At 40.9% G+C, this 26,143-nt stretch overlaps 1 protein-coding gene and 1 non-coding gene across 2 annotated transcripts; both read right to left on the bottom strand.

The window, feature by feature from the left end:
- Positions 1-455: 455 nt before the first annotated feature.
- Positions 456-26,143, bottom strand: LOC115414033 (ankyrin repeat and BTB/POZ domain-containing protein 2-like). The gene is made up of 17 exons (XM_030127225.1): positions 25,249-26,143; positions 15,956-16,105; positions 14,651-14,858; positions 13,900-14,052; positions 13,298-13,463; positions 13,126-13,215; positions 12,935-13,036; positions 10,932-11,028; positions 10,719-10,854; positions 6,847-7,079; positions 5,948-6,126; positions 5,754-5,859; positions 5,553-5,655; positions 2,995-3,067; positions 2,847-2,915; positions 2,525-2,638; positions 456-1,188 (listed from the first exon to the last, which is right to left on the bottom strand). Exons 1-17 carry the CDS (start codon positions 26,081-26,083, stop codon positions 931-933), a joined length of 3,072 nt encoding a protein of 1,023 aa, XP_029983085.1. The 5' UTR covers positions 26,084-26,143; the 3' UTR covers positions 456-930.
- Positions 10,488-10,559, bottom strand: trnae-uuc (transfer RNA glutamic acid (anticodon UUC)). The gene has a single exon. It is a non-coding gene; the product is annotated as a tRNA-Glu (tRNA).

Here is a 26,143-nt window from a genome sequence, read left to right as displayed (position 1 = left end):
TAAAAATATGTACATATTTCACATGTTCAAAGTGTAACCCATGTTGCTTTTTTTTTTCTTTTAAATATATCACTAAATGGATTGCATGTCTAGGATGAATGTAAGTCAACAGAGCCCATATGCTGAAAGATCTTTTCACAGTGATTGCATAATTAATTACAACAACTTTGGTAAATCATCAAGTTTAAATATTATAGAAAAGTAAAAAACCAAGAAAATCTCTCATTCCTGTAAATGTATAGAATTTCCTTCATACTTGCAGCTATTTTCTGTTAAATATTCAGATCATATATCCTCCTGAGACCCAGCAATGCATTTTTATCCTCTGTCGTGGACAAGTTTCACAGCTTTACTTTAATAAAAAAAAAAAAAAAAAAGTCTACTGAAAAAGACATTTATTAAAAAAAAAAAAAAGAAAAATTTAAATAAAAGATTTATCAGAAAAAACTGTTGCATCATGCTGTTTCAAATTAAGGCAATTATTTAATGTGAAATGGTGAAAATGTTTACTTACTGTGTCTCAGGAGGATATCTTTGTCTCTGAGGAAATCTTGACACGAGTCAAACGTCTTTCTAGGGTTTTTACTAATTAAAAAAAAAACAATTTTATATAAAATTCACAAAAAAATAAACATAAAACATAGAGCCCAAACAAAAGTACAAAAGTGGAAAAGTTGCTACCGAAATGCATCAGAATAATAAGTGGTAAATATGATTATTTGACTCATTACATTATTTTTTAAAGGAAGAAACTGATTTTACTCTAATGATAGAGCTGTACTTGTGTCAAGATAAATATGTTGAATAATAATGTGGTGATTTTCAAAACACCTACTGCAGTATGTTGTCCATAAAAAGAACAAATAGACAAAGTTTATGGCTCCAGACATATCCAGCTGTGTGAACATCTGTACCAGCGCCGCAGGGTTTTTACCCACGACAGGACGCATTGACAGCGCAAAGTCTGTAGATCAATGCAGCCTCCAGGTCCCGCAGCAGCTCAGGTCGGTTCTGGGCCTGGTTGTGCTCCTGTGCCAGACCAGTGTGAGTGTCAGTCCCTGGGCAGAGCACGTCCTGATCAACAGGCCCCAGCAGCAGACGGTGGAAGTCGTCCTGGTCCAGGAGCTGGTCCATGTTCTGCAGGAAGAAACCTTCACAGGACCTGCGGAGTTCTGCTGCTGCATGATGCTGAAAAGGTAAATACAAACACAATGAATACAACTACAAACATATGAACAAGTGTGTCTTTGAGCTGAAAAGTACTACAAATAGGTTCAACATTAATTGTGTTATTGTTATGGCACCTGTGTTTCACTGTTCAGACCTGGCATTAGCATAATTTTGGTGATTCAGTGAAAGATAGAAATTAAAACAGAATGCAAGCTACAAAATTTGGGATGTCGCTTCGAAAACGTAATTGACTGCAGTTGGGGCAGCAGACAAAGGGTTAACCCTTTATCACGTAAGTGACAGTGAGTCAACAATGTCAGGTCCAATGTGGTCTACTGGGTCTGTAAGGTCCACCTCTGCATGAACAGTGAGTGTACCTGCTGTGTTCGGTACCATGAAATAATGGAACTAATGTAAGGAATGATGTTCAAAGGAATCATGTGGATGTGGACAGGGGTCTGGATCAGCACCGATGTTGGTCTAATGTTCAAAAATACATGTTCCTTTTACATTACAGCTGTTTTTCTTGTTATATTTACTTCTTGTATTTTTTTTTTTTTTTTGCCACATACCAGCTCAGAACCAAATACAGTAATTTCATTAACCTTGATTTTCTACATGACAATAAAAAATGTAGAAAAAATTCACAAAAGTAATAAAGTCTTGTTACGTCCTACAATAACACACTACGGTTGAAATTTTGAATTTCAGAGTATTTCTATGAGTGTCCTATAAAGGGTTAAAGAATACATATGCATTGGACATGTGTGGCCCAGACCACCTCCCCATGTTGTCTTAATTGGATCTCAATGCATCTCCGATCATGAAAAATATGTTCCTGCCCCGTCTGAACAGGTCATGTGCCAACAGACTACACTTTACACACAGCCTGAGAAAGATCTCCCTTCAGAAACACATTTCATTGAGTTCTCTCATTCATAACAAGAAATAAGCATAAATCATTTATAAGCAAATATAAATGAGCATTAAGTATAGTTTGTTTACAAATGTATCACAGCTGTAACTCTTCCTTAAGTAGAAATCTCACAACTTTTTTATTCAATTATTAATATTTCGTTGCAAAATACATTATTCACTGAATTTCAAGACTTTATTGATAAAAATAGGTTAATCTTAAATTGCCTAAAAGTCAGTCGTAGTCCTGAATATTTATGTAAATGAGTCAATCTGTCAGTAACAAATAATTAGGATTGATAGTAGTAGTGTTTTACATCTAAACTGTTATTTTGTCTGCTTTTCCACATTTTGTGTGCTTGTACATATGATTTTTTTTTTCAGTTTTGTGTGTTTTTCAGTCTGTTTTGTTTTTTTGTTTCTCTTGGTGTTTGTGTACCTTGGTGATCTGGTAGATGTGGACGACATTGTCCAGAGTCAAACTTTTCGACAGCTGGATCTCACAGCTCCTCTGAAGCCCTCTGAGTTGGAAGAATGAGCTGACCGGCAGCACCTGCATGACAAACAACAAACTAGTTCAGCTTTCATTCATTCCTCCGACAAATTCAGGTGTTTAATGTGCTTCAGTACAGTTTGATCATTTTATATTTGTTTTGACATTTCACTCCTGTTGTTAGACATAAATCTTCTTCTAGTGTGTGATTGTCATATATTATTGAATGCTAACGCGCAGCAGATAAACAGGTGAGTGATTGTTTTACCTTCATGGCTTCAGAATGGGACAGAGTGAGGCCATCTGTTCCTCCGCAGTACAGAGACTTCATCATCACCTGCAGAAATAAACATCCCAGAGTGTCATCTGTGTCTGATCTGTGTCTTTTGATTGTCCAATAGGAATGACGTACTCACCTGGAACGTGCTGTAGGTCATGTGACTGATGTGGATGATGTTGTCAGGGGAGTCACTCAACAGACAACGGAACCTGATGACAAAAAGTCAGATTTATTAGATGGACTTTGACAATACCCCAGTCTCTTGATTTTATACTGTCACAGTACTTTGGTACTGATGTAACGTGATTCTTAAGTATTGAAATTCTACTTCAACTGTGATTTTTTTTTTTTTACACTACACAATTGGATCTTAACAGCACTTAGTTAATAGGTCTTTAATGCCTTCAATATACATTCATTTTAGTTATTATATTCATATTTACTTTGGTTATTGTATTAATATACTTAGTTATTATGTTAGTTTATTTTGCAGTTCTCAGCAATGTGTGTTTTTCGAGAAGGCGATGAGTTGACTGTGAAGGCCAGTTGAAATTGTTGCTACTTGATCCACAGGTATTTGATAAATTCTCTACTGTCGCCTTGACTGGAGGATTTTATTGTAATACTATGTAAAACACTATGATTAGAGTAAAATATACCAAAGTGTCTGTATCACTGTGGCCTGTGTCTGTGTGTGGACTTCAGTCCTACTCAGTTAACAGACATATCACCCCCTGTTGGATAAAAGTAGTAACACTGTCTATACAGACTACAACTGTTTTTCAGTCTTGGGGTTGGAACCCCACGTGGGGTCACCTGAAATTTCTAGTAATTGATAAAAAAAAAAAAATTACTAACAAAAAAATATATGGTGAGTTAAGAGAGACAATTACAAATCATAAACTGAAACTGAAGCACTGTGGTTCTGTTTATCTGTCAAATGTTCATTGTGGTCAGTTTCAGATGCTGCAGCTCTTTCATAATTCATAGTTTCAGTTCTTGTTTGTTCAGTGTTAATTACCAGCCTTGTAAACACAAGCTGGACTGACTGTACATATCCTGACCAAGGAAAATAAAATTCTCACTTTGTGCATTACACATTATACAGTCTAAATGTCGTCTAAAATTAACGTTTATTTGCAACATAGTATAGCAAACTATTACATGATCAAAAACAAACTAATTTTAGCAAAAAAAAAGGCTCCATTTTGAATGTCTGGGGTCGCCAGAAATTGGAGATGTTAAAATGGGGTCACGAGCCAAAAAAGGTTGGAAACCACTGGACTAAAATAATGTGTTTGAATCTCAGTTACAGTGATTCTGGAATTTAAGAAATCTGTTTCATAACCGTTCTCACTAGAATTTATTCATCGACTTATTTATTTAATTGTCTTCATCAATGAGGTTACATTTTTCAACTAAAATTGACTAAAACTTGTGTGTGTGAGTTCCTAATTACACTGACTACAGGCATTTTGTATGTTCCAGGTCAAATCCAAAGGTTAAAAAAATTCACAAAATTTCCCAAAATGAGGTGAAACTTAAAAAACTCGTATCTAAGTCAAAATTCATCTAATTCTATTCTATATTGATTCTAATATACAACATACATGTACTGCGACTAGAATAGTTCAGTCTTGAAGCTTGAAGTTCAAAGACACGGAGGATTATTTTCTAGAAATCACAATATGTCAAGCGTTTGTACAGTTTTGTTAAATGTAAACTATGGCAACTTTGGTCCATTCTCTTCCAGGATACTAAATAAAATCTGGAGTGGATTTGCACAGATTTGCATAATCAGGGTCAAACAAAAAGGAAATAAAGACATAAAAGGAAAATTTTCATTCTTTTTTATGATGCTGTGAATAGCACTGTATGTTGTCTTGGTAGAGGTTTGTGCTCCCAGTGTTTTCTAATTAGATTCATTTAATTATTTAACTTCATGTAAAAAACAAGTTCAAACTTTTTGACTTCTCTGTTTTTAATGATCATTCATCTCTCTCTCTTGATTCAGTCTTTTGCTACAATTTAAACCAGTGGTTCCAACATTTTGTGGTTTGTGACCCCATTTTAACACCACAAATTTCTGGTGACCCCAGACATTCAAAACAGAGACATTTATTGGCTCAAATTAATTTGTTTTTGATCATGTAATAGTTTGCTATACTATGTTGCAAATAAACGTTAATTTTAGGTGACATTTATTCTATATAATGTATATTATTATGGATGGAGGCAGTAAATCCAGGTGTAGATTACTGCACAAAGTGAGAATTTTACTTTCCTTGGTCAGGATATGTCCAGTCAGTCCAGCTTGGATTTACAAGGCTGATAATTAATACTGAACAAACAAGAACTGAAACTATGAATTATGAAAGAGCTGCAGCATCTGAAACTGACCACAATGACCATTTGACAGATAAACAGAACCACAGTGTCTCAGTTTCAGCTTCACAGTTTGTCATGTCTTTTATGGATTGGGATTGTCTCTGTCAACTCACCGTATATTTTTTTTAGTAAGTTTTTTTTTTATTTTTTTTTTTATCAATAACTAGAAATTTCAGGCGACCCCATTTGAATTTTAGGCAACCCCACGTGGGGTCCCGACCCCAAAGTTTAAAAACACTGCTTTAAACTGATAAAAATGCACTCTGAATCTGGAAATATAACCTGTATCATCAGCTAGAGTCAGACCTTTCAGACGCCGACATCAGCAGCACTCGATGAGCAAAGAATGGACGTCCTTCCACCATGAACGTCACATCTGACATCTCCTGGTTGTTCAGAAAGTGGACATCTGAGGATGAGGACCCACAGGTGAGTCTTAACAAATAACCATTAAAAATACAAATAAACCAATCCATGGAATAAATCATGTGACCAGTGATGTGTTACCGAGTTGCGTTGACACAGCGACATCCAGCGGTTTGATTGGAGGAACAGGAGAGCGGCCATAACAGTGAGAAAACAGGGCGGCCAGACGCTTCGTTATTATGTAGTCCTAATGAGAAAAAACCACAATTTTGACAGGGCAACTTGTCTCCAAGGCTCAGCTGATTATTCTATGTTTTTACTGACAGATGACAGACCTTGCTGCTTTCCAACAGCCTGAACATCAGAGGTATGCCTGTGGAGACGAGGTCAGGGGTGTAATCCTCCGGGCTGATGGTGGAGAACTCCATGAGGAGGGAGGAGATGACTCGGCGTCTGCTCAGCTGATGAGCTCTGATGAGCGACTGCAGCCAGGTATGCAGCCTCCAGGGAACACCTGCACAGAGGAGGTCACATGACATCACATCAGCAGCCAATCACTGCAATTCTTTTTTCAGAGTCTGAGAGGAATCATGTGAAGAAGTCATTTTATGAACACGTGGGGTTGCCTACAATTCAAATGGGGTTGCCTGAAATTTCTAGTAATTGATAAAAAAAAAAAAAAAAAAACTTACGAATAAAAAATACATGGTAAATTGAGAGAGACAATCCCAATCCATAAAAGGCATGACAAACTCTGAAGCTGAAACTGCAGCACTGTGGTTCTGTTAATCTGTCAAATGTTCATTGCAGACAGTTTCAGATGCTGCAGCTCTTTCATAATTCATAGTTTCAGTTCTTGTTTGTTCAGTTTTGTTCAGATTAACAAAACTCTGAAAATAAAAGTATATAAATAAAAAATAAAAAATAAAATAAAAAATAAAATTAAATAATTTAGAAATCTCTAAGACCTTTCAAGAATGAAAATAAGATTTATTTCATGGCCTTAGATAAAAAAAAAAAATGTTTTCTGTGCAGAGAAGTTGACAGTTTACAACCCAAATTCCAGACATTTAAGAGTTTTATTAATAAAATGTGAATGTTTGTTATCCTGATGTTCACAACTTCTTCATTTAACCATCACCATTCATCTACTTTCAGATCACCGTCAGTCCTACAAACAAAGAATCAATAAAATGACTCATTTTGCCTTGACCTCCTACCGTACAGAACTCACCCATCTCTCTGATCTCCATGGTAACGTCCAGATATCCATGCTCAGCGCTATAATACACTGCTTGCTGTAGAGCTTTTATCCTGGCCTTACAGAGTCTAGGTGCAGGTTTAATCGAGTCCTCCCTATCGTCCTCCTCCTCTTCTTCATCCACTCCTTCAGCCAGGATCTCCTCCAGAGACAGGATGTCCTCCTTCCTGTGCTGAGGCTGCAGGAGAAGCCTTCTCAGAACATTTCTGTAGAAGGCAGGTTCGATCATTTGGTCATATACAATAAAGACATAGTAGCCAAAGAATTGTGGGATTTAATTATTTCATAGATGATCATTCTTTAAGTTAAACCTTTAGGTACCAAGTAACTCTTGTTATTGTATCCTAAATAGTCTGGGGCGCCGTTAAGGGGGAGGTAAACATGACAAATTCATGTGGCCCAGTATTTTTGGGGGGCCCATAGAGCAGTGGAGGGGGTCCAGTGGATACAGGTTAGAAGTTGTGAAAATTTTGTGTAAGATCCACTGTATGATATAGATATGGAGGTCGGGAGTCGGACGTTGAAAGCATGTTACATTTCAGTTTCGTTTCATGCTAGTGTAAGTTACATTAATTACACACACACGCGCGCCTCCAACAGATCAACAAGATATTGAATTTTACAAAGGGTCCATGAGTTCTATCTTTCATGGGACCCGCAATTAGTAATGGCACCCCTGGAAATAGTCATAAAGATGGTTTAAGGTTCAAGAATGTTTATTGTCATTATGAGTACACATGACAAAATTTAGACTCTCTCTCTCTCTCTCTCTCTGGTTTAACATCCATCCATCCATCCATTCTCTTCTGCTTATCCGGGGCCGGGTCGCGGGGGTAACAGTCTAAGCAGGGATGCCCAGACTTCCCTCTCCCCAGACTCCTCCTCCAGCTCTTCTGGGGGGATCCCGAGGCGTTCCCAGGCCAGCCGAGAGACATAGTCTCTCCAACGTGTCCTCGGTCTTCCCCGAGGTCTCCTCCCGGTGGGACATGCCCGGAACACCTCCCCAGGGAGGCGTCCAGGAGGCATCCGAAACAGATGCCCGAGCCACCTCAGCTGGCCCCTCTCGACGCGGAGGAGCAGCGGCTCTACTCCGAGCTCCTCCCTGGTGACTGAGCTCCTCACCCTATCCCTAAGGGTGCGCCCAGCCACCCGACGGAGGAAACTCATTTCGACCGCTTGTATCCGGGATCTGGTCCTTTCGGTCATGACCCAAAGCTCATGGCCATAGGTGAGGGTAGGAATGTAGATTGACCGGTAAATTGAGAGCTTCGCCTCTCGGCTCAGCTCCTTCTTTACCACAACCGACCGGTACAGCGACTGCATTACTGCAGACGCTGCACCGATCCGTCTGTCAATCTCACGCTCCATCCTTCCCTCACTCGTGAACAAGACCCCGAGATACTTAAACTCCTCCACTTGGGGCAAAGACTCCCCACCGACCCGGAGAGGGCAAACCACCTTTTTCCGGTCGAGAACCATGGCCTCGGATTTGGAGGTGCTGATCCTCATCCCGCTCGCTTCACACTCGGCTGCAAACCGCCCCAGTGCACGCTGAAGGTCCAGGTTCGATGAGGCCAACAGGACAACATCATCTGCAAAAAGCAGAGATGAAATCCTTTGGTCCCCAAACCGGACCCCCTCCGGCCCTTGGCTGCGCCTAGAAATTCTGTCCATAAAAATTATGAACAGAACCGGTGACAAAGGCCAGCCCTGCCAGAGACCAACATGCACCTGGAACAGGTCTGACTTACTGCCGGCAATGCGAACCAGGCTCCTGCTTCGGTCATACAAGGACCGGACTGCCCTTAGCAAAGGGCCCCGGACCCCATACTCCCGAAGCACCTCCCACAAGATACCACGAGGGACACGGTCGAACGCCTTCTCCAGATCCACAAAACACATGTGGACTGGTTGGGCGAACTCCCATGAACCCTCGAGCACCCGATGGAGAGTATAGAGCTGGTCCAGCGTTCCACGACCAGGACGAAAACCGCCTTGTTCCTCCTGGATCCGAGGTTCGACTATCGGTCGGATCCTCCTCTCCAGTACCCTGGAATAGACTTTCCCCGGGAGGCTGAGGAGTGTGATCCCCCTATAGTTGGAGCACATCCTCCGGTCCCCTTTCTTAAAAAGGGGAACCACCACCCCGGTCTGCCAATCCAGAGGTACTGTCCCCGACCGCCACGCGATGTTACAGAGACGTGTCAACCAAGACAGTCCCTGCACATCCAGAGACTTAAGGTACTCAGGGCGAATCTCATCCACCCCAGGTGCCCTGCCACCGAGGAGCTTGCCAACCACCTCGGTGACTTCAGCTTGGGTGATGGACGAGTCCACCTCTGAGACCTCAGCCTCTGCTTCTTCTATGGAAGACGTGGCAGTGGGATTGAGGAGATCCTCGAAGTATTCTTTCCACCATCCGACAACATCCCCAGTCGAGGTCAGCAGCTCCCCACTTCCACTGTAAACAGTGTTGGTGGCGCACTGCTTTCCCCTCCTGAGGCGCCGGATGGTTTGCCAGAATTTCCTCGAGGCCGACCGATAGTCCTCCTCCATGGCCTCCCCAAACTCCACCCAGACCCGAGTTTTTGCCTCCACAACCGCCTGGGCTGCAGCACGCTTGGCCTTCCGGTACCCATCAGCTGCCTCGGGAGTCCCACGGGCCAACAAGGCCCGATAAGACTCCTTCTTCAGCTTGACGGCATCCCTTACTTCCGGGGTCCACCACCGGGTTCGGGGATTGCCGCCACGACAGGCACCAGAGACCTTGCAACCACTGCTCCGAGCAGCCGCTTTGACAATGGAGGTGGAGAACATGGTCCACTCGGACTCAATGTCCCCAGCCTCCCCCAGGATCTGGGAGAAGCTCTCCCGGAGGTGGGAGTTGAAGACCACACTGACATCGGGTTCTGCCAGACGTTCCCAACAGACCCTCACAACACGTTTGGGCCTGCCGAGTCGGTCCGGCTTCCTCCTTCGCCAGCGGATCCAACTCACCACCAGGTGGTGATCGGTTGACAGCTCTGCCCCTCTCTTCACCCGAGTGTCCAAAACACGTGGCCGGAGGTCTGATGATACGACAATGAAGTCGATCATCGACCTCCGGCCTAGGGTGTCCTGGTGCCAAGTGCACTTATGGACATCCCTGTGTTGGAACATGGTGTTTGTTATGGACAAACTGTGACTAGCACAGAAGTCCAGTAACAGAACACCACTCGGGTTCAGATCAGGGAGGCCGTTCCTCCCCATCACCCCCCTCCAGGTCTCACTGTCGTTGCCCACGTGGGCATTGAAGTCGCCCAGGAGAACAACGGAGTCCCCAGTCGGAGCACCATCCAGCACCCCTCCCAGAGACTCCAAGAAGGCCGGGTACTCTGCACTGCTGTTCGGCCCGTAGGCCAAAACAACAGTGAGGCACCTGTCCCCGACCCGAAGGCGTGGGGACACGACCCTCTCGTTCACCAGGGTGAACCCCAACACATGGCGGCTGAGCTGAGGGGCTATAAGTAAGCCCACACCAGCCCGCTGCCTCTCACCGCGGGCAACGCCAGAGGAGTGGTTTAACATATCTTTTTGTAAAAACTGTATGTACCGTAATATCATGTGTAAAATCATTCCCATACCGGGAGTTGAACCCAGGCCGCCTGGGTGAAAACCAGGAATCCTAACCGCTAGACCATATGGGAAAACTGCTACTGTGTGTTGGTTACAAAGATTACAGTTTAATGTGTGGGGAACACGGCGTCTGTATTCAACTCATATAACATGTTTTGCAGATGTTGATTGTTACTTTATGTTTGGAGTGATCGGCTAAAAAAACACTACATGTGACATGTCTGGCTCACCTGTGTCCATGCGCTGCAGCACAGCTGAAGCAGTTCATGTCCTCATATAGCGGTGAAGTCAGTGAATTCCCATGATGCATTCTAAGCAAAGGATCTGCCCCATACGTTAGCAATAAGCTGACCATCTCATAATGACCTACGAGGGTAAAATGCTGGTCAGACATCTAAATATAATGTTAGAGGATGTTGTCTCTTTTTGTTGTGACTTTTTACCTGCAGCAGCAGCCAACTGCAGAGGCGTCTCCACTGAACTGTCATGACCATCCAGCAGAGCTCCGCCCTCCACATCTGCCCCTGCCTCCAACAGCAGCTACAGCAGAGCAGAAAACACACATTACACACTGCTTATTTTAATAGTTTACCAATAGCCTGTACAGCCATTGGTTGTGTACTGTTGTTTTGAAGCCACAGGTTTGGTAGTTGCCATCTAGATATTTTTGGAGCCTGAAATGACCGCAATTGGTGAAGAGCAAGGAATAAATATGTCAAACTTAAGTGACACATCACCAAGATATGCCAGCTCTTTTATTCCCTCTGCTATCAGGCTTCTTAATACTGTTGATGGTCAAACATTGTGACCACAATATGTAACTGTTTGCTTATCTATTTATTTATTTATTCTGGTCCCTGCTGGTCCATGCACTTTGACCTGTGCTGCTCTGGTTCCTGTATTTCAATTGCACTGAAAGGCTGTCCATGTGATTTTGTTTTGTTTGTGTACAGGGTGGGGAAGCAAAATTTACAATGAACATTTAGTTGTTTTTTTCTCAGCAGGCACTACGTCAATTGTTTTGAAACCAAACATATATTGATGTCATAATCATACCTAACACTATTATCCATACCTTTTCAGAAACTTTTGCCCATATGAGTAATCAGGAAAGCAAACGTCAAAGAGTGTGTGATAATAATAATAATAATAATAATAATGGATTGGATTTATATAGCGCCTTTCTAGACACCCAAAGCGCTTTACATTATTGATCCATTATTCATTCGCACTCACATTCTCCCTCTGGTGGTGGTAAACTACATCTGTAGCCACAGCTGCCCTGGGGCAGACTGACAGAAGCGTGGCTGCCATTTTGCGCCTACGGCCCCTCCGACCACCACCAAACATTCATACATCAGTGTGGGTGGCACTGGAGGCAAGGAGGGTGAAGTGTCTTGCCCAAGGACACAACGGACTGACTAGGACAGAGCGGGATTCGAACCGCTCTACCCCCTGAGCCATGGCCGCCCCCTATTGACATGATTTGCTGAATGCACTCGTCACACCAAAAGAGATTTCAAAAATAGTTGGAGTGTCCATGAGGACTGTTTATAATGGAAAGAAGAGAATGACTATGAGCAAAACTATTACGAGAAAGTCTGGAAGATACTATTAAAGAAGAATGGGAGAAGTTGTCACCCCAATATTTGAGGAACACTTGCGCAAGTTTCAGGAAGCGTGTGAAGGCAGTTATTGAGAAAGAAGGAGGACACATAGAATAAAAACATTTTCTATTATGTAAATTTTCTTGTGGCAAATAAATTCTCATGACTTTCAATAAACTAATTGGTCATACACTGTCTTTCAATCCCTACCTCAAAATATTGTAAATTTTGCTTCCCCACCCTGTATGTGTGTATATTGGATGTTTTTGTTGAATTCAGTGACTGGTAGTCTGTAAACTAAATTGCCCTATGGGAATAAATAAAGTAGTTTGAACTGAATTGAATTATATTGAATGGAATGGTGAAGTGAACTGAATTGAATGTCAGCTACTACATAAACTTAAATGCAGTTTGTCTGAATAAAGTAAAAGTAATGCCAACTTTACTTAATGCATAAACCCACTAATTAGTAGTAAACTTCATAAACTAAATCAAATCGTGGTCACTTGTTATAAACCACAACTATTGTTAAGCTGTCTGGAAAAAAAGTTTAATTTAATAAACAGTAACAAAAGTGTGAAGTGAAAGCCCTACTCTACTTATAATTATATTAACAGAGTAAATACTTTTACAAATGGAGAGAAAGAGACTTGAATGAATGCTTGAAACAGTATTATTGGTCTATCATTTCTAGACTTGCATTTTTTTTTAAGCAAGTTTTGATCATTGGTACCTTTTGGTTAGTGTCAGTAAAAACTGTGCATATAGTTCTGAAAAAAAAACAAAAAACAGATTAAGTGACTGTAACTGTTCAAAACTTTAGTTATGTTTTTTCTGACCTGAGCCACAGACAGGTGAGCATGCAGCACCGCGAACGTCAGCGCAGCCCAGTGACGACTGCCAGGGTGAACTGACGGATGTCTGACAGAGCAGGATGGGATCTGAACAACAAACATACACCTTGGATTAGAGACTCAAAGCAGCTAAAGTATGCAGGATGTCACACAGGTGTGTCAGCAGCTGCTTGTACCTGCAGGTCCAGCTGAGCTCCGGCTTCAATGAGCATCTGAACCAGAGCTTCATCTCCTGCTGCAGAGGCGTACATCAGAGCCGTCATTCCCTGCAGACACGTTCATGGAGTTAGTTTTGGAGTTTTTATCACCATCTCTCTGGAAAGCATGGAGCGAGTGTTGGTGTCTCACCTGGTCGTCCATGGTATCCACTCCGTCAGCTCCCAGCAACTGGGTGGCCTGATGGACCAGATCTGATCGACCACAGCAGAGCATTCTGAAACCCAAATCCATCCGGAACCGGACTGAGGCAGCATCAGCCTCCATACACCTAAAGGACTGGAAACAGCACTCCGACCTGCAGACACGGAGAAAAACGTACCAGTACCCAAAACCATCAGTGGTGATTCTAGCATCACATGGACTGGTTGTTTAATAATAATAATAATAATAATAATAATAATAATAATAATAATAATAATAATAATAATAACAATAATAACAATAATAATAACAATAATAATGGATTGGATTTTATATAGCCCTTTTCTAGGCACCCAAAGCGCTTTACATTATTGATGCATTATTCATTCGCTCTCACATTCACACTCTGGTGGTGGTAAACTACATCTGTAGCCACAGTTGCCCTGGGGCAGACTGACAGAGGCGTGGCTGCCAATTCGCACCTACGGCCCCTCCCACCACCACCAAACATTCATATGCATTCATACACCAGTGTGAGTGGCACTGGAGGCAAGGAGGGTGAAGTGTCTTGCCCAAGGACACAACGTTACCGTAGCTGTCGTGGCTCACAGTCCAACCCAGGGAGGAGCTGCCTGGCCGTCTGTCTGACATCATCGCTATCCACCAACAGGCTGCGGCGATGTTCTGCGTGAACTGTGGCAACTTTAATCCAATCCATGAGAGGAGGCAGCAGCAGGAAAGGCCTGGAGGAGCAACAGGAGGCAGATACCACTCTTTAGCTTTTATTTATTCATTTTTTGTTGCTGTTGTTGGTGTTCACTGATTGGATTAGGCTGCTGTGTTAAACATCACCAAGTAATTTCATCTAATTAATACATTTTTACACATACAGTTGTGTTGATAACAGTGTGGTAGATTTGTGCAATGTACAAGAGTGCAACTTAGAGCTAGCTGGTTAATTAGCATACTGTCTCACAGGCCATTTAGTCCAATGCTGAATTAATGCTAAAATTGGCTAATATACTGCAACAGTTGAGGGTAAAGTTCATCAGACATTTATGTAATAAAATCCTGTCATATTTTAATTTTCTTTCATTTTCTGTTCATTCAATGAGTTCATATTTTTTGTTTGAAAATGTATGCAAGAAACCTGCAGAACAGTGTTGCTTATTTGATAATCATTTTGCAGAGCGGTCGTCTGTTTATAGGAAAATTATAAATTATAAAAGGACGCATTTTCATAATGTTACTGAACCATCAGAATCAGAATACTTTATTAATCCCAGAGGGAAATTATTGAAGAACAGCAAGTTGCTTATATACACACACACACACACACACCTGTCTTTAGTCAGCGTCATGCTCGGAGGCTCCAGGTTTGGATTCTCCATAGACTCCATCTGTGGGCTGGACAGGAAGTAGTAGAGAGTACGCAGGGCGTCCGGTGCCCAGGATACTGCCGTCTGATTGGCTGATCGTGTGGAAGTAACTGAAGGAGTCGAACTGCGAAGACGCTGCATATGATGCATCGCTCGAGACACAATATCACCTGCAGAAAGAAAAAAAATGAACAAATCGATCAGCTTTGCTCTGATTTTATTACATTTTAATCATTTGGATTAAGGCTGTAAATAAAAATAGTTTTTGATTAATCTGACATTTTGTTTATTTTTACTATTTTATGATTACTTAATTAACCTTTGGTTAACTCTATATTACATAATAATACTGATTTTTGGAGCAACTCACAGTACAACTATTACAACTATCGTTAACCCTTTCATGCACAGTGGTCACTCCAGTGGACAGTTCTTCTCCAGCTGTTCTCTTGTATATTCATGTGTTTAGTTGTTTTAGTTCCATATCAGCCGACACAGTGGACACTTATGCATCATCTCATACGCTGACATTCATACCATTACTGTAACTTTGCTGTTGTCGATTGGTTCTTGGGTGGAAATCAATAGTTAATTGTTATTTTTTGCATATTATCTCCATGAAGTGAGTAATAACTAGTATTAAAATATGTTAAAATGTGAGAAAACATCAGATTAGCTGCATTAAACATGGTTTCATTTGACTGTTTTCATATCACTATATCATATTGGGTTTTAAATACATGTTTCTTTGCTTCAAGAATAAAATTCATGGTGTAGCTGAGTGGACATTTTTGTAAATCTACGAAAAAAAACCTTAATCTCATTAGTTTTTTCATGCCTAAGGAGGAATAAAAACACTAAAAAAAAAAACAAAAAACTCAACTATAAGGTTCTCATAATTCATGCATGAAAGGGTTAAACGTGTCTATTACTTTAATATTTTCTGTGTTATCTTCAGTATTTGCCATTATATTAGGACATGGTACACGACACATGGAAACCTGACACTTGTAAAACACTTGTGTTTTGTGTCCACCAACATGTCAGGAGGTCCCCCAGTCCCTAACAGCAGCAACACTTCAGATAATGAGCTACGGTGGCCTGCAAGGTCTGAAGGTGTCTTTGTTTCCTCACACAGAAACTACTTGTTATGTAACTGTGAGCAAAGCCGGCAACGTCTAACAAGGAGCCCCAGGAGACACAGCAGCCAATTACACAAACACTGAAAACACAGAGACGACTGTCACACACACAAACACACACTTACTGAGCTCGCCGATGCTGCCCACACAGGTGGCCAGCAGGGACTGTTCCAGTGACCGGAGCTCCAGCTGGGCGTAGATGTCCTCTCTGCTCTCCATCAGGTCATCAGGAGCCTTCGAGTATGGACTGAGTAGAGACGGCAGAGACAGCTCACCTAAACACACACACACACACACACACACACACACACACAGGCTGAAGTTGAATGACCTGTGGATCCATTCGAACTCTGCAGATGTCTGCTCTGTAGTTGTACTGTGAAATATCATTTTAAAATTATTTATTCTCTACTGTAAATGTTTTACATTAACACCAGAAGAAAGTGGATTCAGTCTCCATGAAGTCACTCATTGGTTTACTTAGAATTTAGCATTTTGGCCAATGCTATCATGGATTCTGGAGTAGGAAGTGACCATATCAGGACCCAAGTGTGGACTGGAAGAGTGAAATTCTCCTAGCTAACTTTTAAAGCTAGCAGTGTAACTTGGAAATGTTATATTACACAACAACAACGAATATTAATAAGTTGCTCAGTGTTATAACATACAGGTTTTTGGTGACAGTAATGACATTAACAACAGATTCTCCAATGCAATTCCAAGTCAGTTCTAATATTAGCCAATAAATAAGCTATACTAACAGAACAGTTGTGTATTAAGTAGCAGTAAACGTCAGTGCCATGAATCCTGTATTAGTCTTTCTAGCAGCATTGTACCCGTGGTGCCATTGTACAATCGTGCCCTCCCGTGGTGCAACAGCGGCACTGTACCCGTACGCCCTCCTGTGCTGCAACATCGATCACACACGGGGACACGGGGCGGGTCGAAACGTGCATTATATAGTAGGATTAGTGTAACATCTCGAACCACAACCACAGAACAGCTGTCGATTTAAAGTCTGCCTCAAGTGGTCACTGGAGGAACAGCAGCTCTTGGCACTTCAGTGGATTCATTTGTTCGTGCTTTCAGATTTAGGTGAAATAAATCAGATCTGTGAGTTTGCAGTGAATGGTTCTGTTTATTATTGTGGAATCTGCTGCTGTAGATCAGACCACAACACAGATGCTGTCTCTAATACACATGCACGTGAAGCCTATGTGATGAACACTAAACTACACACATACACACGCTCAGCTCAGCTCTTTGTGTTTAGTTGAATTGTTTCTGCTGACTCTGATCTTCACACAATAGAAAGAGCTTCAGTGAGGACAAACTGCAGAAAGATGAAGCCTTGTGTGCCCTAAATGTACAGTTAGCAGATGGGAAAACAAAAGTCATGATCATGAACAGGTTTGCACTCTTTAGACACAGTAATTATGTTCATAGGTAACATTGTTGATGCATGTTCTTCTATTTGTGCACAAACTAAAACTTATATCTCACAGTTGTTGCTTTCGCCAAAGAGTCTCATTGCATCGATGTCCTTCAAGACGCTATAATATATAGAAAAGAAACTAATAAATGGTGAAATGGAAGTTCTCACATGTACAGTTCTAGCAAATGACCTCCAGTGAGAAACATTCTGTCTGCATGTGCTGTTTTAAGAGGAGTATGATGGTGAATAACACTGGTCAACATCAAATTTATTGTTTCAGTTTTTTGAGCTGATTTAGGATAATTTTGGTGTGCTGAATCCAAAAATCACATTAATTTTGCTCAATCAGGTCAACTTTCTGAACTATGCTACATATTGGCTTTTTAACATTTTTGCTTACATTTATGGGCATTTTCACATCATATGATACAAAATTCTTTCATATTTCTTGCAATAAACAAGTTCTGAAGATTTTACTTTTGCCAATTTATGATTAATGTTTTTTTTAATATTACAGGTGAATGAAATGGCTTCGACTAGAAGATCTTGCAAAAATAAGCCTGATGTATTGTGCTACATCTGCGGTGAATACACCATTGTACCTAACAGGAATCAAATCACAATTTTCATAAAGTGTGCTTGTGAAAATTTTTTTTTCTCTCTCTTAAAACCTATTTTGGGTGAGAACTATATAAAAAATCAACTGATAAAGTCACAAAAATGTAATCAATTTTGTGAGAAGATCAAATTTTTCAAAATCAAATTAGCAAAAAAACCTGACCTGATTGAGAAAAACAGATGTCATTTTTGGATTTAGCGGTGCAAAATGGTCCTAATTCAGTTGAAAAAACCTAGACAACTTGCAAAAAACATTTTTTTGTAACCCAGTGTAATGAACAGAAAGATGGTCTGTCTAAGAGGCTTCCTTTACACTGGCTGAGAGTAAATGAAATACATCACTGAATTTAACAGTGTCTTTTGTATAAATGGCAACTTAAACTGTGAGTCCAGCTTTGATTGGATTAGAACAAAGAATTTCTGTTTTCCAACTTAAAATTCAGTGTTTGGTTTAAACTGGAAGAACAAAAATCCTCCAACTCCTCAGGCTCTGATGAAAGACATTATGCAGCACTTACATTTGGAGAAAATCAAATTTTCGCTAAAAGATAATGTAAAGTTATTTTATTCAATTTGGCAGCCCTTTATAGATTACTTTAATTTTAAGTAAGTAGACAGACCTCCTCCCTTTTTTTTTTCTGTATGTGTATATGGGACTGTGGGTGTAATGTTTTTGTTCTGACACATATATTGGATACTATTTAAGACTTTTTTTATATTGTCATTATTCTAATTTCAATAAAAAGTAAAAAAAAAAAAAAAAAAAACATAAATAGAAAGACCACACATCCAAAAGCAGGATGTGATTTGGGGGAAGTGGAAAATGAATCACATTTTCTTTTGTATTGTCCTCTATATGATGAACTGAGAGCCTCTTTGTTTGATGATACTTGTATCCGAAATCCTGATCTGTTCTGGAGCACTGATGATGACAAGATGAAATGGTTGTTTAGTTCAAATGTATTTAAATTAGCATTATTTGTTTGTAAAGCCTGGAAAAAGCGTCAGATGTGTTTGTTTAAATAGGTCAGTATTTTCATTCATTCATTCATTTTGTGAACCCGCTTTATCCTCACTAGGGTCACGGGGGTCGCTTGGAGCCTATCCCAGCTACATAGGGGCGAAGGCGGGGTACACCCTGGACATTTCGCCAGTTCATTGCAGGGCTGACATATAGGTCAGTATTTTGTTTTGTTTATATACTGTGCCTATTGTCTGGTATTTGATCTTTGGTTTGTATTTATGGTGTCTTATAAGCCCATGAAAGGGCTGGGCATGTCTGTATGCAAGACACAGTAATAAAAACATTCATTCATTCATTCAGCTGGGAAAGCGCCATCTACCTAGTTGTCTCTGTCCCTGATCTGTTCAAAGTTGCTGAGCATGTCCCTGCAATTTCAGCATGACCAGATTGTACTGATTTTCACCCCTTTTAATACTTTTTTCACCTTGCTCTCGAAGGTAAAATGTACCAGGGCAGCAGCTGTTTTGGTGTTGGTGATGTGTATGATTAGAGATGAGTCCATCGTGCTATTTCATACAAAACTAGATGTTTCTTTACTATCTCACCACAAACCACAGCTTTATTGGTATGTAAAATTACACTTTAAATTGATGAACATCATATGTGTAAATGGTGTCACAATTTGAATGGAATTAAAAAATTCTCTGTCTCTCCATTAAAATAAATAAATAAATAAATAAATAATAATAAAAAAAAAAAGTTCAGTGTTTGCAGCAACAGAGCTGTTGTTCCACCATTCTAGATGAAAGCAGTTCTTAAAAGTTCATTTGGTATTTTTTTGTCACTATCAAAGAAGTTACCTCAAGCAGAAGAACAAGCTAATTCTTTGTCTTACTGTAAAACTGTGAAGGACGCAGCAGAGCTACACTTCTACCATACTGGAGTGAAAACTGTTTCTATACTCTTCAAGATCACGTTAGAGAAGAATGCTGCTGATTGGCCGACATTCAACAAAAGCTTGATTATTGAGCAGATTGATCACTGTGAGCTGAGACACTTTGGTTGGAAAGTAAAGAAAGAAATCATTGCTTTCCCTGAGTGTGTGTCAGATAATGAGCTGTGATTGGCTGCTGTGTTTACAGAGTGAACAGGCCTCTATTCATTAGTCTGCTAAACACAAACCACTGTTGTGAGTTCTGTACCTGCGGGAAGCCCCGCCCCCCAACACACACCTCGGACGCACAAACACACACTACCACCACAGTCAGCGTGATTAAACCATTTCCTGTCAAGAAAAACTCACAAACCCCCAAAATACAATCGTACATACAGAGGGAGAGTGAGTGAGTCCCAAATGAAAACAGAGTCACAGTGAGTGGTCTAAAAACAGCAGCTCTTTCTGCACACACGTATAATAGTACAACTGTCTGCCTCCACAACAGCAGCACACAGGCCTGAGTGGAGGCGGGACTGTGGAAATGTGTCTTTGTGAGGACCAGGTTGAACCCCGTCACACTCTGAACATCAACAGGACTGTGTGAGGGATCAGGTTAGACTTTAAAATCCAACCTGGAGTCACTGAGCTGAGACCCACACATGACAACTGTTGATACCATGCATGTCTGTGACTGCATTAATAAAGGTTTTAGATGCACCGTTAACGGGCTGGGCGGACTAATAAGCACCAATCTGGCATTTTATGGATATCAGCAGAACGTAGCTGTGACAGAGGCTGGGTAACCTTTGAAAACTGCTGACGCTAACAGATTTTAAGTTAGAACCAGTGTGCCAACTTAGCCATTTTCTCATAATATTTGGAGACTTGTAAGACCCCTTCTCATATAAGACCTTTGCAAGTGACTTTCTCGGATGATAAAGTGCAAAGAGTGAAAATGTTTTCCAGTTATGGCTCTCTCTGCAGTGCAGTATTTAATTATTTGTGACAAGTTGTAAGTTTTACTTTTTTTGCTTTAGTGACTTTATTCTCTCCAAAAGCTTATGTTTTATTCTTTATTCATTTCTTACTTTTGTTATTATTACCTCCACCAAGGAGGTTATGTTTTCATCAGCGTTTGTCTGTTTGTTTGTTTCTCTGTTAGCGAGACAACTCAAAAAGTTATGGAAGGATTTTGATTAAATTTTCAGGAAATGTTGATAGTGGCACAAGGAACAAATGATTAAAGTTTGGTGGTGATCGGGGGGGGGGCTGATCTGCCTTGGCGGAGGTCTGCACTTTCCGAGTGCTTTTCTAGTTTAATAAGCTTTGTTTGATTGTTTTGACTTAATTCTGATTCTACAACTTTCTGCCTGTTAAGACTATGGGTATGAATACTAAGAGAACTGGGCACAATCCAGAACCAGATAGATGGATCATATATGACACAGATAAAACGTGTAATTGAAGCATTTCTGTCTCCTCTCTTTTCTGAATAACAGGTTCTCTCCAACAACTATAAAACTCTTCCTTCAGATCAGAAATTGAGAGTTGAATCCAGTCACCTCTACTTCATGACAGAGGGACTGTGCTCTAGCTGCTGATCCTGGTTCAGTGATCTGTCTGTGAAGTTTAGTGTGAGCCGGCTCCAGACGGACCGGCCTCTGGTTTTAACCAGATTAAACTACGAAAACAACGGCTTCCCGCGCGATTCTCACCTCTGTCTGACAGGCGAGCTGCAGAGCTGAGCTAAAGGCACGTCCACATGCAGACGCATTCAACGACAACACAGAAGTCATGATGTCATGCACAGAGAAGCGGTCAAAGCTGAAGCGGTGGAAAACGTGACGGTGCTCCTGGTGACACAGAGCAGAATGGACAGAGGGGCCAACAGGGTTTCACATGTTTTCATGTGCTGCTGTTTTGCCTCTGTCCAGTGTCCTCTATGCCATCATTCAGTCACTAAGTCTATTTGCTCAAATACATTAAACTAAAGAATAAAAGAGATTTGATAACACTGGGTTACAAAAAAATGTTTTTTGCCAGTTGTCTAGGTTTTTTCAACTGAATTAGGACCATTTTGCACCGCTAAATCCAAAAATGACATCTGTTTTTCTCAATCAGGTCAGGGTTTTTTTGCTAATTTGATTTGGAAAAATTTGATCTTCTCACAAAATTGATTACATTTTTGTGACTTTATCAGTTGATTTTTTTATATAGTTCTCACCCAAAATAGGTTTTAAGAGAAACAAAATCATTTGATCACTTGATTCCTGTTAGGTACAATGGCGTATTCACCGCAGATGTAGCAGAATACGTCAGGCTTATTTTTGCAAGATCTTCTAGTTGAAGCCATTTCATTCACCTGTAATATTAAAAAAAACATTAATCATAAACTGGCGAAAGTAAAATCTTCAGAACTTGTTTATTGCAAGAAATATGAAAGAATTTTGTATCATATGATGTGAAAATGCCCATAAATGTAAGCAAAAATGTTAAAAAGCCAATATGTAGCATAGTTCAGAAAGTTGACCTGATTGAGCAAAATGAATGTGATTTTTGGATTCAGCACCAAAATGATCCTAAATCAGCTCAAAAAACTGAAACAATAAATTTGTTGTTGACCAGTGTAATCAATAAAACTCAGAGAAGGAAAAAAAATCTCTCAAAAGTACACATCATGTGTACTTTTAATCCCCTTCGGCCAAGTAAAGTGTAAGATTCTGTTGAAAGTTACTGCCCTATAATTTAGATTACATTATCTTTGTGTAAAACTTATTACATACATATTTATGTTTGAAAGTGCTCAGATATTATAACTGCACATGACCATTTGACCTTGAAAAAATGGGTTAAGGTTACCTATTTTCAACAGGCTTCTGCTCTGTGCCAAGATGCATCCACAGTATAAATTTGGTGCAGATATCTCAATGCATTCTTCAGATAATGAGATAATGTCATTGAATGGATGGACAGACAGACAGACAGACAGACAGACAGACAGACAGACAGACAGACATATTTCAATACCCCTCTGGCCAGAAGTTGGCTGAGGGGTAAAAACTATATTATGACATTAAAGTTGACTGCTCCGTATTAATCAAAAATATGTTATAGTATTTTGTAATGGTGCTAGTTTTAGATTAGATTACATTACATTATACTAGATTATATTATATTAGATTACATTACATTATATAGAACTTTATTGATCCTTTGGGCAGAGACATGTGGAGATTAAAGTTTCAGTCGCAGCACAATACTGAATGTACACATTTAAGAGGAATTACAAGACAAAAGGAAAGAAAAAGAGTTCATTAGTTAAACATGGGGAGGCATCTTCATCTTCTCAGAATGACAACAAAAGTAAGCAAAAACCTAACACTGACACAGATCTGATCCATACATTACCATCTGGGTCCATCTAAATCATACAGCAAGTTCTCCACCCCAGACAACAGGACTAAACTTACTATATTTTGAATTTACAGTATATTATATTCATTTTTATGTTTAAAAAAAAAGAAAGGTGCACAAAAACACAGTAAATGTCTGGATTTCATCTGCAGGATCTGAGCAAAGTGAAAGGAAACATTTTCTCAGTTTTCATTTGTGAAACGTACAGATACCATCAGATCAGGACGTTTGTTCAGTTACAGAGTAAAAACAAGGTGACAGAAAGCGTGTTGTGTGCACAGAAGCAGTTTGTTCAATGTGAGCAGTGAGAGTTGCCTTTTGTCGTCTGCAGGTCAAAGGTTAACAACACTCTCTCATTTACCTCACTCTGCTGCCGCTCATGGGAGGTGTGTGAGTGTGAGTGTGAGTGTGTGAGTGCGAGTGTGAGTGTGAGTGTGTGAGTGTGAGTGTGTGAGTGTGAGTGTGTGTGTGGGTTGTATCACAGAATGCTTTGTGCACAAGGTAGAGAAACACAGGGCAGTTGTGTTCCCCATGAATCTACCGGTCTTGTCAAGGTCTCTCGTCTTGTATTAATTGATATTTTCATAAATAAATCTGCAGCTCACAGAAGGTGCTTGTGCAGAATCCAGCCTTTGGCAAAACTTGTTGTGCACTTACTGAACATGTTTTATATGTTCTTTGGTTGGAATGATTAACAGTGTCATTCTGTATCATTTGTGCAGAATTTCATCTTTTTGTCTGCAGATGGAAGTTTATAGTCCTAAGGAGCAGTATGATGTGCTGATGATGTAACTGTCAGTAAAATACTTATAAATCTGATACCTGAAAAGGAACATGAATGAATGAATGAATGAATGAACGAATGTTCACTTTGATGTATTGGTATTTTTAATTAAATAAGAAATTTGGACAATTCCTCCACACTGTAAAAAAAAATCCTGTTGTTTTTATGGAAAAAAAACTGGCAGCTGTGGTTTCCAGAACAAGACTGTAAAAAACACATCCAACTGTAAACATATTTACAGAGTAACATGTAGATTTAACAGTTTAAACATGTAGATTGAACAGTGGATTTAAATGGTAAATGTTCTGCACTTCTTTAGCTCATTTTCTCCTCCTTCATGGTGTCCACAGCACTTTCCAAATCCACCAGGTCCAACTGGGACCAGTTTAGGGTTCAGTGTCTTCCATGGACACTTGGACAGTCAGAGCCAGGATTGGAACCACCAACCCTTTGGTTATTGGACGAGCCGCTCTACCAACTCTACCAACCCATTCATTTACAAATTTAAAATGGTACATTGTTAAATGTTTACTTTTTTAAAAACTTTTATACATATATACATATATAGATATATATATATATATATATATATATATATATATATATATATATATATAAGCAAATATGCTGTTATTTCAACATTATGGTCTTTGCAGTTTAAACAGCACCACATTGTTTTTAAATTTACAGTTTTATTTTCTAAAAATAATAGAAATCCATCATTTCTACATACTAATCTGGTTTTGTTCACATACTCTTCCTGTTAAAACTACAGCTATATTTGATTTAATCGTTAACACAAAAATCTTTTCAAATAAACAACTTTGCATTGTATTGTCACAGTTTTTTCATGTGGCAATTTTACAACTTTTTGGTGTTAAGTCTACAGTCATTTTTTACAGTGCACCACTGCCAAAAGAAATAGCATGTTATGAACTTGCAAACTATAATTCATATTAAGACTATGGCTGCAAGTAAAACTTCCAGGTTCAAAAATGTGCAATCCTACTGTTACTGGAAAAAGCTCTTCAAAGTTTGTGACTACAGACACAGACATACTCTATTTTGTAAAAGTCATGTCGATCAGAGACCAGGCTGAGTTACTGTGGTCCTACAAAACACTTGAGGATGTTTTCAATAAATCACATTCCGTTCAGACACTGTAACTAAATAAATAAATGAATAAATAAGGATTGATTAGCGAAACCATTAAACCTGTATGTGAGGTGAACACACGTGCTTTAGTCATCATGCCACTCCACTCACCGTGCGCATTTTTCCCACACATCAGATGCTCGTAGACCTGCAGGAGCCCCCACAGCTCCGCGTCCTGGTTCACGGCTCCGTCCAGGATCTCCGGGGTCACCGGGCACCGGCCCCGCTCCTCCACCTCCTGCAGTGCTCTAGCCGCCACCTCCTCCGCCAAACTTTCCACGCAGGCCGTCAGGAACACAGCCGCGTACTCGTGAACGCGCACCGACACGCGCGTCTCCACCATCCACTTGAAGAAGCGGCCCACGGAGAGCGCGAGTCCGCACCGGGAGGACTTGCTCCGCTGCCGCGCGTCGTCCCCGGCGCTCATGCAGTGAAGGGACACGGCTCTGACCGCGGAGGAGATGCACTTTTCGGCCAAAGTCCAACTCAGAACCAACCTGGCCGCGCTCTGCACCTCCAGGCGCGTGCACCGGCGGTGGAGTTCGCTCAGCCGCTGCGCCTCCCGGGAGATGCGCACCACGGCCCGGCGGAGCAGCACGGACAGCCGCTGCACCGCCTCCACGGTGAAAGACGCATCCGAGCCGGACCCTTTCCGCACCGCCTCCCGCAGCTCCTGCTCGGTCCACGGGTACTCCTCCAGCTCGGGCAGGCTCGGACACCTGCTCAGGACTTCAGCCGCGTCCTCCGGTACCGAGCTCACCGTGTCCCAGCTGCCGTTCCTACTGCGCAGAGAACCGGTCCGCTTCCAAGGCCGAGAACCGGCTCGGAGCAGACCGTGTCCCGACCTCCCGGAGGACAGGCTGAGGGACGCGCAGGGGTCCCCGGTCACATAGCCCGGGTCCAGGCTCAGGTCCTCCAGGGTCTTCGCTACCAAAGTGGTGGACATGGTTCAGGAGCAGCTGCAGGTCTAGGGCCTCAAACAGACTGGATGTCCATGAACCCAGGA

The sequence above is a fragment of the Sphaeramia orbicularis genome, chromosome 3 (assembly GCF_902148855.1).
Source record: "Sphaeramia orbicularis chromosome 3, fSphaOr1.1, whole genome shotgun sequence".
Lineage (NCBI taxonomy): Eukaryota > Metazoa > Chordata > Actinopteri > Kurtiformes > Apogonidae > Sphaeramia > Sphaeramia orbicularis.
This window is presented reverse-complemented; position numbering and strand designations above follow the sequence as displayed.